At 34.8% G+C, this 19,297-nt stretch overlaps 1 protein-coding gene across 3 annotated transcripts; it reads left to right on the top strand.

Moving 5' to 3' along the window:
* The first annotated feature begins 1,925 nt into the window (after nt 1–1,925).
* Nucleotides 1,926–12,726, top strand: LOC133798331 (transcription factor GTE6-like). Of its 3 annotated transcripts, none has more exons than XM_062236568.1 (9): nt 1,926–2,237; nt 3,759–3,884; nt 4,051–4,266; nt 4,484–4,561; nt 9,876–10,100; nt 10,199–10,297; nt 10,461–10,519; nt 11,849–12,002; nt 12,114–12,726. In XM_062236568.1, the coding sequence occupies exons 2-9, from the start codon at nt 3,768–3,770 to the stop codon at nt 12,342–12,344; spliced, it is 1,179 nt and encodes a 392-aa protein (XP_062092552.1). In that variant the 5' UTR covers nt 1,926–2,237; nt 3,759–3,767; the 3' UTR covers nt 12,345–12,726. The 3 variants fall into 3 exon arrangements, with proteins under 3 accessions (XP_062092552.1, XP_062092554.1, XP_062092553.1); XM_062236570.1 differs by having other exon boundaries at nt 1,927–2,237; nt 11,849–11,975; XM_062236569.1 differs by having other exon boundaries at nt 1,932–2,237; nt 11,849–11,999.
* The last annotated feature ends 6,571 nt before the right edge of the window (nt 12,727–19,297 follow it).

The following is a 19,297-nucleotide window of genomic DNA, read 5'->3' as shown; positions in this document are numbered from 1 at the left end:
CATGGCATCCACGTGGCTGATATAATTATGCCCTCTCTCAGCTCACTAATAGCCCATGGATAATTAGGGCGTACAGTATGATATTTGGAACATTTGACTATGGCTAGTGCCACTAATAGTGCTTGTTCCAGGCATTTTTCGACCTGCTATCTATGTCAGCATCTGATATACTTCCCGATAAGTTCTCGAGGGGGAACTACCTAGTCAACAGGTAAATGACTTATAATCTTCCAAACCTCCGAGGACAGGCCTCGGAACCCTCCGTGAATTCCTAAAGCGTAGCTCCTCGGGAGGCTCCGAGTTTGGGTCAGAGAAGACACTTTTACGGTGACTCTTCGATGAGCCCGAGAAGTCCCCATAACGACCTCATGAGATTCTCTGAGATTCGGGGGACCACATTTCTAAGGAGTGGTCCTAGGCGCCTTTTCCGCTAGGATTTTGGGACCACCTACTTTTTAGGCTAGGAAACCGCCTTGATTGGCCTATGGCCAGGCGACACGTGTTAAAATTTAAAAACTAAAAAAATTAAATCTATTACTAATTATTTTGATTAAACTAAAAAAATTAAAATTTAAAAGCTACTAAATTTAACAAAAAAATAATACTATTACTAATTATTAATAAATTTTAAATTAATTATTAAGAATTAAAAAATGGATAAATTACACTTTTAAAAAATAACATTACTCATAATATTGATAACTAAAAGAAAAAATAAGTTTGATAATTAAAAAATTATTAACTAATTATAAAAATTATTACTAATAACTAATTAATTACAATAATAATTATTAAATTAGTAAATTTTTTTAAGATATAAGATTGTCAATAAGTATAAAAACAAAGTATAAGAAATCATAGATATTACTTATCTCCTTACAAGAAAACGATAATACTAATTTGTGATTCTTGATTTTTTTAGTATACTAAATTTGAGTTTGAATAATATATACACTAATTGTGTGTTTTTGATGTTTATCAAAGTGGTATGTCCTAATGTGTTAAAAAAAGTAAACATATGAAAAATTTACTAATATAAAAAATGGTCCCTTAGCAAAATGTTGCTTAATTTTTAAAGTTATTTTGCATTCTAGTCTAGTTTTAATAATTCTTTGCAAACTGACCTCTAATAATTTTGACAGCTAGTTAAAAATTTAGACAGGTGGTTGAAAAATTAAAATAGTCGGTCGAAAATTTTAGACAGTTGGTCGAAAAATTTAGACAACTGGTCAAATTTTAGACATAGGCTATTTTGCAAAAAATTATCAAAAGTAGGCCAGAGTATAAAATCACTTAAAAAAATTAGGCAATTTTCACCACATTCACTATAAAAAAAAGTGTAGAACTAATGTGTAGGAATTTTGGGTTCAATTGGCTAAATATGTCTCAAAAAGTTGTGATTAGGAGTGGCAATTTGAGTCACAACACGATGACACGACACGATTAAGGTAAACACAAATACGACACGTTTAATAATCATATCGTGTTCGTGTTTGAGTTTTTGACCCGTTTAATAATCGTGTCGTGTCAGACATGATAACACGAATAATTTGCATATGTTTTATGATTTTTTTTCATATGATTAATCGTGTCATAATCGTGTTATAGTGTTCGTATTATGTTGACCTGTTTAATAATCGTGTCGTGTTCGTATTTATATTTTTGACACGTTTAATAATTGTATTGTTGTGTTCGTGTTTATTTTAATCGTGTCGTATCATAATCGTGCCAACACGAATCTGACACGTTTATACGAATTACCTACTCTAGTTGTATTATATTAGCTGTCCCTATTTATTAATCCGTCAAATATCTGATACAATGTCATCTACTATTAGACTTCTCATATACTATTCTAGCCACAAGATTAAATTTATGTATATTAAAGATGGTGTAGATTAAAGAAGATAGAAGTCCCGCCTCCGTACCGGGCGCGACATCATCCATGTCCTAAATAATATATATAGTATTATAAAAGTTGTAACCCTAACAGAGAAAGAAACCTAAAATCTCTCAGTATCTCGCTATCTCTCTTATCTCTCCAACTCTATTCTCTAACAGCAGGCCATTAGTGTACAGTGTACTGTTGCACTATCACCACTACCAGTGACCACCACTGCCATTACCAACGGTATGCATAGACCCTGACTACCACCATCATCGACGGCAAGACCAAGCAGTCGTTGGCGTCCTCAGTCACCACCACCACCGCGAGCACCAGGCAGTCACCATTAAAGGTATTTTGAATTTCCTTTAGTTTGCTATGAAATATTTATGTTTTATAATAATATGAGCACTCAAATCCACCACAACCTACAACACCCTTGGTTCACATTTACGGAAGCAAGCAAGGAGCCACCACCAATAGCAGCCCTCCGTCGAAGACACCACGGAAGATCAAAGAACTTATATATAATTTTTTTTTAGTTTAATACATATAAAATCACATATATATTATATAGAATCATGGCAGTAGCAGATTTGATGATATGCTGCCCCACTACTTTTATATGTTTAATGTTCAATTTATCTCACTGACACTGTTATCTATTTGGGGGTTAGTAATTTATACCTTTAGCGCGCGCCCTCAGATAAAATTGTTGTATTAGTTCGTATTGGATGGAAGATTTTGTTTTTCTTGTTCTTAAATGATGTAGCTGTCAATCAAGTTTCAGCATCAATTGATTTACCAATTTGTTCTCAGATATACTTTTATTTATATATATATATATGATTTAGATAGATAACTAAGTAATACCAATTTCGTGTTGAGTTTTGATCTAAAAGTAAGTATATTTGAATAGGTTCCAAAGTTCTTCAATAGAATATGCTAAATTTGTCAATAGTTTCAGGCCTTGAATGAATTGTCATGATTTTTCCTGGGCTGCTTAGTAATTTACTTCAGACTGAAATATCTTGTGATACAAACTGGGTTTTCTTGCAGCCAAATGCTTCAATTGGAATATGCTCTATGTTATGTAGTTTGATGAATTTGTGCATTGCATATTATTGATTTTGTTTTGTATTTAAGTTTTTAGTTATTTTCCATGTTCTTTTTCTTCTTATTTGTAAATTTCTGTCTAACTCTTAGTTGAATTTGATTTATTAATAATATTCTTCTTTTATGTTTGTTTATTTTCACTAAATTGTTTAATTTTTATTTATTGAATTGTAAACAATCCAATTAAAGTCAAGGAGCAGAGGAGAAGAGTCCAAAGTAATAATTGTGTCTATTTGATATTATATGGATGACTGTAATTCTTGAAGATCTATGTTTGGATGACTGTAATATTTTAAGATTTATTTTGTTTACAGTTTTATAAACTATTAATTTTGAGTGTTTTATTTTTTAGGTTTTAACTTGATGATATATATTTTTTTCAAATTTCTTTATTACGTTGAAGAATATGATTTATTGATTTTCAAAATTAAATTTAACATGAATTTAAAATTTTTGAAGTTTACAAAGTAGGTTCAACCCAACCAAACCAACCCAATCCGAACAACATTATAGATAGTAGGGTTGGGTTGTAGAATAAAGTTATTTTTAATGGGTTATGATTTCTCTAGGTCGATATAGTTGGGTTGACTCATTAAAATGCCTTCAACCCGGCCAACCCAACCCATGTGCACCTCTACTTGTGTGGTGCGCTGGTGTGTACAGTGACATTTTTCTTGTTGGTCTGTGTGCTTATAATCTAAGGACTTAGTTATATTGATTGTTCAATAATTGTTAACTTTTGCTGAACTGGTGTTAGGCAAGTCCGATGGATGCACCTGTTTTAGATGTTGTAAATGTTCCAACAATTAGTGGTTACAGTAATGTGGAAGACATAGAGGGTTATCAGCATCTCGTAGATGAACTTTCACTGAAGATTGAGGAGGTAAGAATATCTATTATGGCTTGGGAACTAACTGTTCTACCTAGTTCTTCAAGTATGTGTTTTTTCTCAATTATTATACTATTTTGAGCTGCTTCATTTTATTTTCTTTTAAATGGTTTTGTAATATGTTATTGATATTGTCATTCCTATCCTGGATTGCTTGTAGCTTGAGCAAAGAATGATTGAGGTAGAGCAGTTCAACTCTAGCACAAGTAAGAAGCAACTAAAGGCATCTAAAGGCAACTCAAATGCAAAAGATAAAGATAAAGAGAAACATATCCCAGGTCTTAAGAAGCAGCAACAAGAGGCATCAAAAAGGGAAGCTGCTGCTGCAAAAAGAATGCATGACCTCATGCGCCAATTCGGAACTATTTTGAGTCAGGCAAGATGCTGATTGACGATGTTTTTATATGCTTTTGATCTTATGGTGATGGTGACCTTATATTCTTTGGAAGAAATGATATTCTACTTTTGTCTCTTTAGAGCATTTTGGTATTATATTCTTTTGTGTAATTTATTTTCAGTGTAATGGATGCTTAAAATATAAATGTTGCATCAAGTTAATTTTCTAATGCACATTTATCTGACTTGACAACCAGATCACACGACACAAATGGGCCTGGCCCTTTATGCAGCCTGTAGATGTTGAAGGTCTTGGTTTGCATGACTACTATGAGGTAAAGTTTATTGCTTCCTTCTTGAATCTCCGATGTAATTTACAGGTAATTAACATGAATTGATGAATATGAGAGAATCATATGTTGCCTTATCAAACTATAGTTTATTTAGAATAAATTTATTTACTTGTGGAAAAACGAGGAGTACACACAAACATGTACAACATGGGCTTGCACATTTTACGCTTGTATGTAACAGAATACTTTTGTGAAGTATAAACTTAAAATATATTTTCCCTATCTTTTCTTGTGGTTTAAACTGGATGTTATGGGGAATACGTACAATATAAAGGAGGATTCAAGTGTTGATTGCATGATAAATGCTGGCAGTGTAACACGTTCTCCAGGCTAGGCTCGAGAGATAAATATTACTTGCTAGGTGTTTGAGTTTGAGATTCTTGGCATATTTATTTTACTGGTCTAGTGGAACATATATTACTCATTGGACAACAAACAGGGGTCATTTGATGAAATTTCATAAAATGCTTATCTATTGAACTCTTATCAATTTTTTAATATGCAATACCTGTTAGACCAATTGTTTGTCTTACATATTTCAGGTGCAATAGAAGTTCATATTAGTGGTTGACCTGGCCTAGTAATTAATGTCCAAGTCAGCAAGTTTTAGGGGTGAAAGGCTGAATGTTTAAGTGGTTATCCTAGTCAGCTACATAGTTATTCTAGTTAGCCTAGTTGTATTATAAATCGAACCTAAGTTAGTAGGGATTCTTGGGGATTGTTGTGTAATTGTTGAGAGTTATTCTCTGTGGAGATGTTCCAAGGTCTCAAATTGCTTGTAAACCCTTGTAATTTTGGTTGTGTTTATTAATAAAGATTCACTTAAAGCATTCAATTAGCTAGTGTGTATCAATTGTGGTATCAAAGCAGTGGTGATTTTGGTTATGGCGGGAGGCAAGAAAGTTACTACACGCGGTCGGATGTGGTGGAGGAAAGGCAAGAGGCTGGGTGTTGTTGGAAGTCAGCAGAGATGTGGCTAACACTCAAGGAGGAAATGGCTGCCATGACTGGAAGATTCGAGCACTACTCAAGAATCAAGAAGAAATGTCTAGAAACTTTGCTTTGGCATCAACACACTCCAAGAAAGATGGTCGGACAATTGCCAGCCACAACGTGGCAACGATTTTTTGCTACACCACTAGCTTTTAGGACGCTTAGCACTGAGCATTACGGTCATTCTTATGATCCGTGATGAGAATTTTGACTCTGGCGATTGGAGAATCCAACATTTGAAGAGGAGAATCTTGACGATTGGGTTTTAAAGGCCAAAAGATTTTTCTCACTATAGAAGCTTACTAATGCAGAGAAGTTAGAGACAATAGTCATTGCATTTACAAGGGATGCCTTATTATGGTATAGTGAAGCACCCCACCTTATACGCTACAAGAAGGGCACCTCACCATTATTTGTTGTTGGTACCTTGTTGGAGGATAGAGATGAAATTATAGACAAACTCAAAATGCATCTGGTTAAATCATAGCAAAGGAAAGAGTGGGTGGGTGTTCAAAATTGATTTTGAGAAAGTTGATTGTGTGGAATGAGATTTTCTGGATTTTGTTTTGGAGCATAAAGGGTTTGGTTCTTTATGGAGGAAGTGGATGGAGGGGTGTCTTAATTCTGTGTCCTTTCTCGGTGTTTGTTAATGGTAGGCCTAGGGGTAAATTCGGAGCCTCCTGCAGGCTTCAGCGATCCTTTATCTTCTTTTTTGTTTATTCTTGTGGCAGATGTGCTAGGAGGTTTGGTGGACAAGACTAAGGCTTCGTCTTTATTCAGAGGATTTTTGGTGAGGAATGATAAAGTGGAAGTGAGCCATTTACAATTTGCAGATGATACTGTATTTTTTGGTAATGATGAGGAATCCCTCCATGCCCTGCTTGATATTCTTAAGGCTTTTTTTGTCATCTCTGGATTAAAGATTAATTTGAAGAAGTGTCGGCTGTTGGGGCTTAATGTGGCGGAGGATATGGTGGCTTCTCGTGCCTTGGTGATTGGTTGTGAGGTAGGAAAGTGGCCTATGAAATATTTAGGTCTTCCGCTTGGAGATAATCCAAGATTTGTGAAGTTTTGGGAGCCAGTTTTGGCTAAGTGTGCAAAAAGATTGACGGGTCGGAAGCGTGTTTTTCTTTCAAGAGGGGGGCAACTTACTTAAATTGAATCAGTGCTTTTGTCATTCCAGGTGTATTATATATTGTTATTTTGAGCTCCTAAAGGTGTTCTGAAGAATATGGAGAAGATGATGCACAATTTTTTGTGGGAAGGAGCTGATCTTTTGGGGTCAGGGTGATTTCTTCCCTTTATGGTGGAAGGATATTTCTTCCCTTTATGGTGAGTTTTTGGGTTTTGTTCATTTCAAGGTGGGTCAGGGTGATTTAGTGAGGTTTCTGGGAGGATGTTTGGATTGAAGGGCAAGCTTTAGGATCGATTTCCTAACTTAGCGGTAATTTCCCAAGCAAAAAATGTTCCTATAATTGATCTGGGTGTTGTTAGGGAGGCGAGTGAAGGTATTGGATGAGATTTGCGTTTTAGAAGATCTCATTTTGATAAGGAGTTGCATTCTTTGGTGGAGTTGTTAAGGATCCTAGAGTTTGTTAACTTACCATTAATTCTGGATGACAGAAGGGTTTGGGAGCCTGATTCAAGTGAGTTGTTTCTTGTAAATCTGCATTTTAGAAGATTAGTTCTGCTAATGTGTGGGATGATGTGTTGTGGGCTAAGATTTTGTGGAAGAGTCGTGTTCCATCTAAAGTTAAGGTATTTGGCTGTTTGTTGTTTGTTGAGAAGCTGAATGTTAATGTTATTCTTCAACGTCGTCGTCCTTATCATTGTCTATCACCCAGTTGGTGTGTTTGTTGTAAAAGGAGGTTGAATCTCTCAGTCACATTTTTTTGGATTGCGACTTGGCTCAGCTGTTATGGTCAAGAGTATTGGGAGAGTTTGGAGTGAGTTGGTGTTTATCGGATTCTTGCTCTTAGATGTTGTGTTGTAGGTTGGTGGGGGATAAATGATTGAATCAGCTTTGGAGTTCTACTATTTTGGCTTGTTTTTGGGCGATTTGGTTAGAGCGGAGTAACATAATTTTTTTATGATAAGTCGTCCTCAGTTAGTATTCATCCTGTGGTATACGCTTGTGCACCTGTGCCGGTGATCAAATTTGGGGGAGGGTAAAGTTCTAGGTTGCCACTTGGGTGTTTCACACCAAAGGTTTTGAGGGTTTATCTTTTTTAGACTTCACTAAGGAGTGGAGTAGTTTTTGTTTGTGTAGTTGTGGTGTTTTGTTGTGGGGTTGTTTTTGGTTTTCTGTCCTTTTTTTTGTAATGGTTGTTTTGTTTGTTCCACGGTTTTCCTCCATCAAAAGTGAGGGTTCTTTATTTATGTGTGAGGTGTAATCATGGTATTCCTCTGCCAAAAGTGAGGCTCTTAATAAATTGTGGTCTTCCACTCATGTACATGTGGTCTTCCTCTCTTTTCCAAAATAAAAAAAGCTTAGCGAACGCATGAAACCCCAAGCTGATTCCAAATGACACCATGAGGAATTTGAAGTGTGAGACTTGGTCTTTCTTAAACTCAGACCCTATAGACAGTGGAGTTTGGCCCAGCGGAAGTTTGAGAAGTTGAGTGCTCGACATTATGTACCCTACAAAATCTTAGCATGAATAGTAAAGGTGGCATACAAGCTGGAGTTACTTGCCACAACATCTATCCACCTAGTTTTCCACATCTCCCAACCAAGGAAAGTACACAGCATGACCAATTCTTCTACAAACATACCAAAGCAGCTACTTCAGATTTAGAGGTGGAACCTGAGCAACTATTGGACGTTTCGCAACAAGAGCCATGGACAACTTGGGGAGTTGGAGGTTCTTATCAAATGGAAATCCTTACCAGAATTTGAGTCATGGGAAGACTACAACATGATTTAGGGTCAATTTTCTGATTTTCACCTTGCGCACAAGGTGGATGTTTGGACCCGGGGTAATGTTAGATCAGCTGTCTGTCTGACATATTCCTGGTGCTATAGAAGTTCTCATTAGTGGCTGACCTAGATTGTTAATTAATGTCCAAGCCAGCAAGTTTTATGGTGTGAAAGGCTGAAGAAGAAAAACTTCATAAAATATCATAAAATTCATAACAAGTTCAAACTTAAATTCATCAACTAAGAAGATAATATAAAAAACATTTCAGCAACTTAAAAAAAATAAATTCAGCAACTAAAATGATAAAATAACATTTCAGCAACTTAAAGAAAGCATAAACTCAATAACTAGAAAGATAAAATAAACAACTTAAAAAAATTTAATTCTAACTTCAGCAACTTCAAAAAAAAAAAAAAAACTTAAATTCAGCAACTAAATAGATAAAATAAACAACATTTGAGCAACTTAAAAAAAATCAGCAACTATAAAGATAAAATAAACATTTCAGCAACTGAAAAAAAACATTTCAGTAACAAAAAAATTTGACAGTGTGTGAGATGAAGAGAGAGAGAGAGAGGGTGCACGAGAGAGATGAGTGAGGGAGATGAGATGGAGAACGTTCTGTGAGTGAGTGTGACTGAAACCTCTGTTGTGAGTGAGTGAATGGAGAGAAGAGAAGAGGGAAAGGTCCCAAGATTGAAGGAGAAAACTTGAGTGTTTGAGGGTTTTATTTTTGGGTTATTAATAAGTTACAATTATGTTTAAAAAAAACCCAAAAAAAAAAATCAGAAATATCATTTAAGAAAAAGCCATAAACAAAAGCCCAAAAAAATCATATAAAAAAGTTCATGGTTGTGTAAAGCTTGAGGCGTAACAGAGGCGTACACCTCATGGACCCAAGGCGTAAGCCTCATAGCAGACATCTGATGCGTAGCCCCAGAGGTGTTTTTGAATCACCTCGCCTTGAGGCTTATGCCTCAACCGCTTTTTAAAACTATGATCCTAGTCAGCTAGATAGCTATTCTAGTCAACTTAGTTGTATAGAACCTAAGTCAGTAGAGAGTTTTGTGGATTGCTGAGAGTTATTCTATGTGGAGATATTCCAAGGTCTGGAATTGCTTGGAAACCCTTGTAACATTGGTTTTGTTTATCAATAAAGATTCACTTACAGCATTCAATCAGCTAATGTGTATCCGTGTCTTGATAAATTATGGCTCACTATTAATGTAATTGAGATTATAATAATTGGCAGGATTCTTGTCCTGCATAGTCAGCTTTGTTATTCTATGTTCTGTTCTTGACATTAGCAAGAGAACCTTTGATTGCATCACGTCATTGTCTCAAAATTCTTTTTACATCTTACTGAAATTTTCAATTAATAGGTTATTGACAAGCCAATGGATTTCAGTACAATAAAAAATCAAATGGAGGCTAACGATGGCACTGGATATAAAAATGTTCGGCAAATCTGTGGTGATGTAAGGTTGGTATTCAAAAATGCTATGAAATACAATGAAGAGAGAAGTAATGTTCATGTTATGGCCAAAACTTTGCTGAAAAAGTTTGAGGAGAAGTGGCTGCAATTTCTGCCTAAGGTTATAGAAGAGGTATTTGCTTGTTTAGCTTAATTTTTTGTTTTTATGATATGGACATGTTCGCTTGTCGATTTCTTCACCACTGAACTTCTAGAGCAACATGCTTGCAGGAAAAAAGACGAGAGGAGGAGGAAGCAGAGGCACAGATGAACATTCAGCTTGTTTATGAGGCAGCTCATGCCAAAATGGCTAGAGATATAAATAATGAGGTGTGTTATAGTTGAAAGTGATAAAACCCCTCAAAATAAATATGATTTATTTTCAAGCATTTGACATTGATTTTGTAAGTGTCATACCTTGCCAGATTAAGATATTTTTGATAGAAGTATGATGGTGGAACTATTTAATTATAATAAGATGCACTTATTTCAGCTGCACGAGCTTGATCTGCATTTGGAAGAACTTCGAGAAATGGTTGTTCGAAAGTGCAGGTTCGATTTACACTGTAGTTTATGTGTATTTTGATAGCTAAATCTTCAATATTGGCCAAATAAAAATAAAGCTGTAATGGCGAATCTATTACTATCATGTGTACGAGTTTATCTTTGTGTGTGCATTGCATTGAATTTTCTAACACAATCATCTCAAAATATTAAAAGACGAATATTGAGGAAATTAAGGTGATGATGGTTTTCTTGTTGTCATATACTAAAAGGATTTGAGACTTTGATAGGCTACCATTGACTTATGTGTATGCTCGAAAGAGAGGGAAGGGTGAGATGGCTGCCAAGTCAGCAGAGAATAATGCAGGTTCAGTGGGGAATTAGTTTGAGTAAGTGTTATGTGAGTTAGCTTAGCCTATGGGCTGGTACAGGGGTGCATGCGTGTACCTGAGTAGTAAGGGAATAAATATTGAGGAGAGTCTTTTGTGTAGGGTGTGGAATAGCTGGGTAATGTAATCTGGAGAGAAACAGCCTCTCGAACTCCTGTCTAATACCAATTCTCATTTCTCCTTTGTCTTGGTTCCTTAGTTTTCTTCCCTATGAGATCTGTTCGCTAACCCTTTTGGCAGGTTTACCCTATCAGACTTCCACCCAAAATTATGGAGGTTAGGAAAATGTGGTGATGCATTTTCACCTCAAAAAAACTAATTGTTCTACAGAGAAGATATTACCTTTTTTGTTTATTTTTTTTTCCATGCTGTAATTTCTATTCCTCTAATGCAGTTACCCTAAAACTTTGGAAATAATAGATTTGACAATTTCATTCACGATTCTCATGCTTTATTATCTTCCAAAAGTATAAACTAGAATTCAGTTTTAGTGTGATCAAATTTTTTTTCATTTAACCATCCAAATTCTATCTGAAATTGTTGAACTAGGACTAGTGTGAGGTGAGAGTAGAATGTTTGACAGGGTCTGGATGGGGGATACAATCTTACCTTGCCTTTATGGACCAACAGGCAGCTAGAGGTTTGTAAAATTCAAAACTTCCAACTGTTTCTCTCAAATTCTTTACAGCTAGAGATATGTGATGTAAATTTTTTAAGAATTTAAAATCTTTTTTTGGCACTGTTAGTAGTTTTGAGTTTGTATGACTTGTAGTACCATGTACTATGAACAATTATGTTTCATTTTCAGATATCCATGTGCAGTGTTCTCTTGCAGTCTGCACACTCTTGTGTGTATAATACCCAATTCATAGTAACTTTACTTCCAGGATGTTGGGAACTTTGCTTGTATAACTGAAATTATATCTGAATTTATTTGTACTTGTTATTCATGGTCATGAAATCTAATTATATGAGACCATGGCTTTAGAAAAATTTCAGTAGAAGATAAAAGAAAGCTCGGGGCATCACTCACCAAATTGTCTCCTGAAGATCTTGGCAAGGCATTGGAGATTGTTGCCCAAAATAATCCTGGTTTCCAAGCTACTGCTGAAGAGGTGGACCTTGACATTGATGCTCTGGTGGTCATTTTCATTTCACACTTAATTCTTGTTTTTGTTGTTGATGTTATATTGTGTCCAATTCATCATATTGATGTTAAAATGGTGTTACTGAGTATTTTATTCTGTATGCAGACTGAATCTACTTTGTGGAGGCTAAAGTTTTTTGTAAAGGGTGCTTTAGAAGTTCAAGGCAAGAGTTCCTGCTCAGCAAGCTTGGGTGGCAACAACAACAGCACAGACAATGCTATCAACAACAACAACAATGACGACGACAACATCAACAACAACATTAAGCGCAAAAGAGAGATTTCCAATGCTATTGCCAAGGCTGTAAAGAAAAAAAGTAAGAAGCCCACTTCTTGATTGTGCGACACAATAAGACAGATTTCTTTGCAATTGGTGTCACAAATTCAATTGCCATAAGTTTTGCCAATGACACAGCAAGCAACTCTCAAAATGGGATTTTGGCTAATTTTTCACTCATGAAGTGTACAGAGCAATGTGATATTTTCCACATTCTTGGTCTCTAATGTAAGTTGTAATTTAGTTTTTAGAGTTGTCTTAAATCTAGGTTAGGGGTGAGCAGATTATTCACTTACTATGGAAACCGCGTATTCCACACTACATGAGGTGCGGGTTGGGGTTCAATTTCTTATACTGCCGCGGTGTGGTGCAGATAAGCAGAATAAATTTTTAATGACTGCAATGTATATATTTAATATTTAATTTATTATTATTATTTTCATATTTTATTATTAATAATATAAAAAATAAGTTAATAAGCTAAATATTTGTTTTTTTGCTAGCATAGACTATATTATATACAGTACACTACACGTGTAAACCACTAAACCTACATTAGCAAAGACAAGAAAAACCTAAACCTAAATCCCCTCATTCGTTTCTTTTGAGTTTCACTCAAACACTGCTCCCTCCCAGCCGCCATAGCCATTGGTCACTTTCCTCTTTACCCTCTCCTCCGGCGGGCAAGCACTCTTTCTCTTGGAGGCAATCACTCTTGGGTAAGTAATCTCTTTCATTGTTTTATATTTGTGAAATATATGGGCATGTAATTGTTAAGGTTTGCTTGATGACCTTTTGTTTTTGTTATCCTTGCTTTTCATTCTTGTTTCTTGAAGATAAATTTAGTACTTTGGTTTTCTTAAGAAAAAAATTGCAATGGGTTGTCTGATTTTTAGAGGGTAACCGAAGATATTTGTGTTTCTTTTCAAAGATTTGAGAGCATTGGTTTATGTTTTATTGGGTGCATTGCACAGGAAGTTCAAAGATTAAAAGATGAACATCTAGAGGATTCTTGCGCTGTACTGGGCTAACACATATTGGTTTTATAAACATTAATTTGTAACTGGTTAAGGGTGAATGAATGTTTTACTGAGATAACTCATGTATATATATATATGTATATATTTATAAGAATACTTATAGATGCATCTTGCTAGTATTGTCTTTTGCACCCCAAAGAAAATTCCTGCAGATTTTATCAATTTCTTTACTCATACTAGGCAGTAAGAAAATACTCCTCCAATAACACCTAATACCCAAAAGCACCACATGAATAAGCTGAGCTCTTCTTGCAAAGGAAAGATGTCTACTTGCCTTAAGCTGAGCTCTTCCTAGGAAAGATGTCTACTTGCCCAAGAATGAAGCTTAAGTTGAATATTCTTGATGATTTGACCACAATCTGCCTACTAAGTTGAATATTCTTGATGATTTGACCACAATCTGGCTACTTCCATTTGGTGGGACACACAGGAACACTACGGTATTTCAGCGGAAAGGAGCCTTCCTTGAACTATCTCCAAAAAAAAAAAAATTCTTGTTACTTTCATCCACTCCTCTAAGATATAGTCTACTCGATATATGTACGATTTCAAATTATTAGCCGCCAACCAGAAACATTACAAAACTCAGAAAATGCTTCATTCACTATCTTGACCACTTTAAGAGAGCCTTTATAGAAAATAATCAGGTCATCAACAAAATAAAGACTCACCAAATTAAGCCTTTTGCAAAGAGGGTGAAACTTAAAATCCTCCTTATGAGATGCCTGTAACAGCAATCTAGTTAGATACTCCATCACAAGGACAAACAATAAAGGAGAAATTGGATCTCCTTGCCAAAGCCTTTTTCCCCTTTAAAGCTACCTTGAATTCTACCATTCATCATAAGAGAATAAGAAGTACCTCTCAAACATATCATGAAAACAAAAGGCAATTAATAATTTCACCAAAAACTTCCAGTCAATTGTGTCATAAGCCTTGCTAAAATCATTCTTTATCACACACTGAGCTGAAATTTCCTTCCTATTATACTTCTGATAAGGTCTTGCAGAATGAGAATATTATGGGCTATTGATCTCTTTCAAATGAACGCTCATTGATTACTGTTTATCAAAAAAGGCAGAACCTCAGAAAGTCTATTACACAACATTTTAAAAATGCATTTATATAGAGTATTACAGCAAGAAATTAGGCGGTAATCTATTGCTTTGCTAGGCCAATCCACCTTTGGAATAAGTGTAAGCAAAGTGTTATTGAGTCTCTCGGGAATACAACCTGTATCAAAGAAATGCAACACTGCCTTAGTTGTTTCTTCACCGATATCAGTCCATAGAGCTTTGAAAAAAGCTGAACCAAACCCATCCAGACCAAGTTTCTTGATGGAGTGGATACTAAACAAGGCATTTTTGACATCCTTAGTAGTGAACGGTTTAACCAGCCCATGTTGTCTATCCAGATCCAACTTAGGACCAAACTTAAGCACTTGTTGTTGAAGAGAAGAACATGTTGTGCTTGGGCAGCCCATGAAACTCTTAAAATGATTCAAAAAGTGCTCCACATTTGCTTTACAATCATCATCTACATTACCTTGAATATTGACAAAGGAAGCTATTCTATTTTCTTCTCTCCACTTCTTCAAACTAGCATGAAAATATGTTGTGTTTTCACCACCAGAATTAAGCAAAGTTACCTTACTTTTCTGCTTAAGAAAACTAGCATAAATCTTAGCATGATGCTGATAGTTAATGTGAGCCTCTTTTCCCTCCTTTTGCAAATCAGCAATAGTTGAATTGAGCTGCAAGCTAAATTGAGCTCTTTGGTACTGGTCCTTGGCTGCAACATACCATATCTCCACATCCCCAATAACCTCTCTATTGAACCGCATCAAGACGTGATTTAGCCTTGACATCTTCACCATCAAACGAAACAAACCTTAACCCGACATCTGCTTGTTCCAATCCCTCAACATAGTCTCCTTAAAAGACCCATTATCAATCCACATATTGTAAAAATGAAAGGGCTTAACTCCAATCCTACCAACTATCAACGCCTTCACAACACAATAGCAATGATCAGAGACAACTTCCCATTGAAAGATAGCTTTAGCACTAGGATGTAAATCAAGCTAGGCTTCATTGTGAAAAACTCTATCAATCTTTGAGTAAATTCGAGCGCCACATTCCTGGTTATTAGACAAAGTATAACAAGATCCAATACTCTTCATTTCCTCAACCAACCCAAGAGCACACCAAGCCCGAGCACCCTCCATTTCCTTAATAGTAATAGATCGCCCTTCCAACCTATCATCAACATCAAACATCGAGTTAAAATCTCCCACTAAGATACATGGTTGGACAGGGAAGGAAAGTTGAGCCAATCTATCCCATAAACTCTCTCTCCTCAATGATATTAAACTCATACACAATCGTCAAAACAAAATCTTGCTCCTGACAAAAATTTTTTACTCTACAATGCACAAGCTCATTATATTCCTCCAAAATATAAACCCTTACATAAGTTTTCTTCCAAAAAATCAAGATACAACATTCCACCTCCGGGCCACTATAATAGTCCCACCCAACAAAATTCCTCTGCATCATATCCTAAAGTTTCACCCCACGCATTTTAGTCTCCAACAAAGCCCCAATACCTATTTTATTCACTTTATAGAGATCTAAAGCCGACCTCTGTTTATTCCGATTATTCAACCCTCTAATGTTCCAACAAAGGAGATTACACAAGTTCATCACAAGAAATGGAATGAACATAACTCCCTTTATTCACCTTCTCAAATTCAGCTTGTAAGACTCCAAAAGAATTCTTAGAATGGGTAGATGCAACCCCCATCAAACCGTTGCCTCCTCCTTTCTTTTTAGGGGTCTTCCATTCCCACCCTTTCCCCCTGAAGATCCAATCATCACATCATCTCCCCCTGTACCTTGTTTGTTCTTGTCTGAAACTACCTGAGCACTTTCTCCATATGCATTTTGGAGTGTCTTAACATCAACAGCTTTTTCCAGCTTCTTCCAAACTGGCCCCGATAACTTCTTGCAATCAGCTGACCCCTGACCATAATTACCACAATAATTACATTTCGTTGGTAGCCACTCATATTCAACAGACTGATCCATAAGTTGCCCTTTCTCATTAAGAAAACTGATCACCTTTGGAATTTTATCTGAAATAATCACATCCACCAACACTCGGGCAAAGTTAATCATAGACCTATCTCTTGTCACCTTGTCAATCATGATTGTTTTACCTATAGTACTTGTTAAGACAGTCAAACAGTTAGTTCCCTAATATTGCAAACCCAAGTCATATAGTCACACCCAAACAGGGACAGAATGAACTACCTTAATTGAATCTAGTTCAGTAGACCATAGCCTTAGAATCATAGGTTTCCTATCAAAATGGACCACTCCAGCTTCCAACACTATATCTCTAGTCACTTCATCCCTAAATTTGACTATTGTAAACCCTGAGATCATATGAACCACTCGCTTAATCCCCAAATGACCCCAAATCCTCTTCACAAAGCCTTCAAAAATGGTAAAAGAATTGGCTCCCAAGACAACACAAACAATGGCTGTATTCCAGACCTGTGCTTCTTCCTCAACCTCTTGAACATCAATTTGAGCAATTAGCTTACCTTCCTTATTGATAGGTTTCTCAAAATGCAACTGGGCTCCTTGAGTATAAGCTTGAGCATCTCTGAAATTTGACCAATGTTCCTTCGACTTCTCCTAGAAGGACAATCCTGCCTCGGGAACTCCTTCCTCAGGGAGGACATCATCGGAGGGAAGCAGATCTTCCTCGTTGAGCCCATTTCTAGAAACCCCCAAAACGACCTGACCCACATCTGCCTACTTCGCTTTAGTCCACAACCTCTCAGATCCCAAGTCTTCCTGCACCACCGCCCCTCCAAGCTTGGTTAGGTTGTTTTGGATTGAAGGGTCCTCTTGTGTCTGAGAACGAACCACCGGCTTCCAAGCTGTTTTTTTCCTCCGCGCCATGAGAGAGAAAAAGAAGAGTCGCATGCCTTTTTTCCTTGTATGATCTTATAATATGAGATGCATGGAGTTTTTTCCTTGTATGATCTTATTGCTATTGTTGTCAAAGTTGATACTTTTAGATGATTTAATTTTTTTTGGTACCAATATCCCTATTGAGTTATAACCTCTTAATTAAAATACAATTAGTTTAGTCCCAAATCTATTCTTATATAGATGTTTTACTGTATATAATTTACTTGAAGCATTGAACTAATGTCGAATTTGATGAAGTTGATGTACTATTTACTATATGCTCATATATATATATTAGATGCAAGCAACGTGTAATGCACGTTTGCTTAGTTTTATTTATAGAATTTTTTAATTATTTTTATTAAATTTGTATCATTGTCATATAAATTTCAAATAAATAAACAATGTTATATATAAAAGAATGACATAAACATATTAAATGAAAAATTAAACCAAAATATTGGTTGTGATTTTTTTAAATATATATATATAATATGATAATTTTTATAAACATAAATGATAATTTTTTAAAAATTAAGATTATGTATTATATATTATTATAATGATATTTTATAATATTTAAATTTATATTAATATAATTATTAAATAAATTATAATTATATATTATTATCATAATAATATTTTATAACATTTAAATTATATTATTATAATTATTAAATATCTAGTGATCTATTATAATAATAATGATATTTTATAATATTTGAATTTGAATTTATATTAATATAATTATTATATATGTAACGCTATATTAAATATTATTATAATAATAATATTTTATAATATTTGAATTTATATTAATATAATTAATAAATATCTAATTTTTTAATTAGTTTTAAATGTATATTTCGTTAACTATATAGAATATTCTCTTAATGTTAACAAAACAAACAGTTAAAACAAAAAAATTTCTGTTATCTACAAACTTTTTATATAGAAGGGATATATATATCTAAGTTCCTCCTCTATAAATATTACTTAAAATCTTGAACTAATAGGAAATGAGTTTGTTTGGTTATATATGTTGTGTTAAGTCATTAAAATCTTTGAAATTGTCACTGCAGGTTCATTTGTTGAAGTTTTGTTGAAGTATAATAAAGAAGAAAGGCCGATGCTGCAAAGAATGTATTAATATCTATATGAAGACTCGCTGGGCTATTGAAACTTATATGGCATATTTGTTGTTCGTTGCAGAAAACTAATTCAGTGTCAAATTTGAATTTCTGTAAATCCCAGATATGGATTTTCATGAATTGCTTGCAATTCCACAAGGGGACCGAAGGCGGTACATGATGATGTTTCGATTATTGTTATCTCTTTAGAAGGAAGGAATGGAGATCATGTGTATAAACAAAGAAAAATCAAATCACACTTGGTATAATATTAGACATTCAATCTATAAAGAAAAAAGGAAAAAGAAACAGGCATTTACACTTCCTTTATTTGGAATTATTTTTTGCCTAAACAATTCAATTCTCAGCCAAAAAAAAATTCAATGATTTAACATCGGTTAACCGCATTATCTCAAACTGTAAGTAGGTGCAGTGTGGTTTATGGTTAATGCAAAAAATATTAATCGTGTAGTTAAGATTTTTACTTAATTGGACTTCATGGATTGGTTAATATTTTTCATGTTTTCACTGCCTACCCACTTCGCGCTCATCCCTAGCTAGGGGACCAGAGTGGTTGTCTTCCCTATTTTTTATTTTATATTTTTGTACATTGTATTTTATAATAAAAAAAGAAAAATACCAGTTTGGCTTCAGTATTTTTTCCGAATACACAAACGGCTTATGTGTTTTGTTAAATAATAATTTAGACCATGTGTTTTACAAAATGGATCAAAATAGTATTTTATACTCAATTTTGGTCAAATAAATTTCAATATATTATTTTATTCTCAGTTCCTCGACTACTTTTTCTTCTTCTCTGAACTCATCACATCACTAACGACCTGAGAATTGATATT

Source organism: Humulus lupulus, chromosome 8 (assembly GCF_963169125.1).
Source record: "Humulus lupulus chromosome 8, drHumLupu1.1, whole genome shotgun sequence".
Taxonomy (NCBI): domain Eukaryota; kingdom Viridiplantae; phylum Streptophyta; class Magnoliopsida; order Rosales; family Cannabaceae; genus Humulus; species Humulus lupulus.
This window is presented reverse-complemented; position numbering and strand designations above follow the sequence as displayed.

Bases quoted from the DNA above. Each gene is read 5' to 3' on its own strand.
- LOC133798331 (XM_062236568.1), top strand. From the start codon at position 3,768: ATGGATGCACCTGTTTTAGATGTTGTAAATGTTCCAACAATTAGTGGT. The intron at 3,885-4,050 runs GTAAGAATATCT...GATTGCTTGTAG, and splicing joins TTTCACTGAAGATTGAGGAG to CTTGAGCAAAGAATGATTGA. The intron at 10,298-10,460 runs GTGTGTTATAGT...CACTTATTTCAG, and splicing joins CTAGAGATATAAATAATGAG to CTGCACGAGCTTGATCTGCA.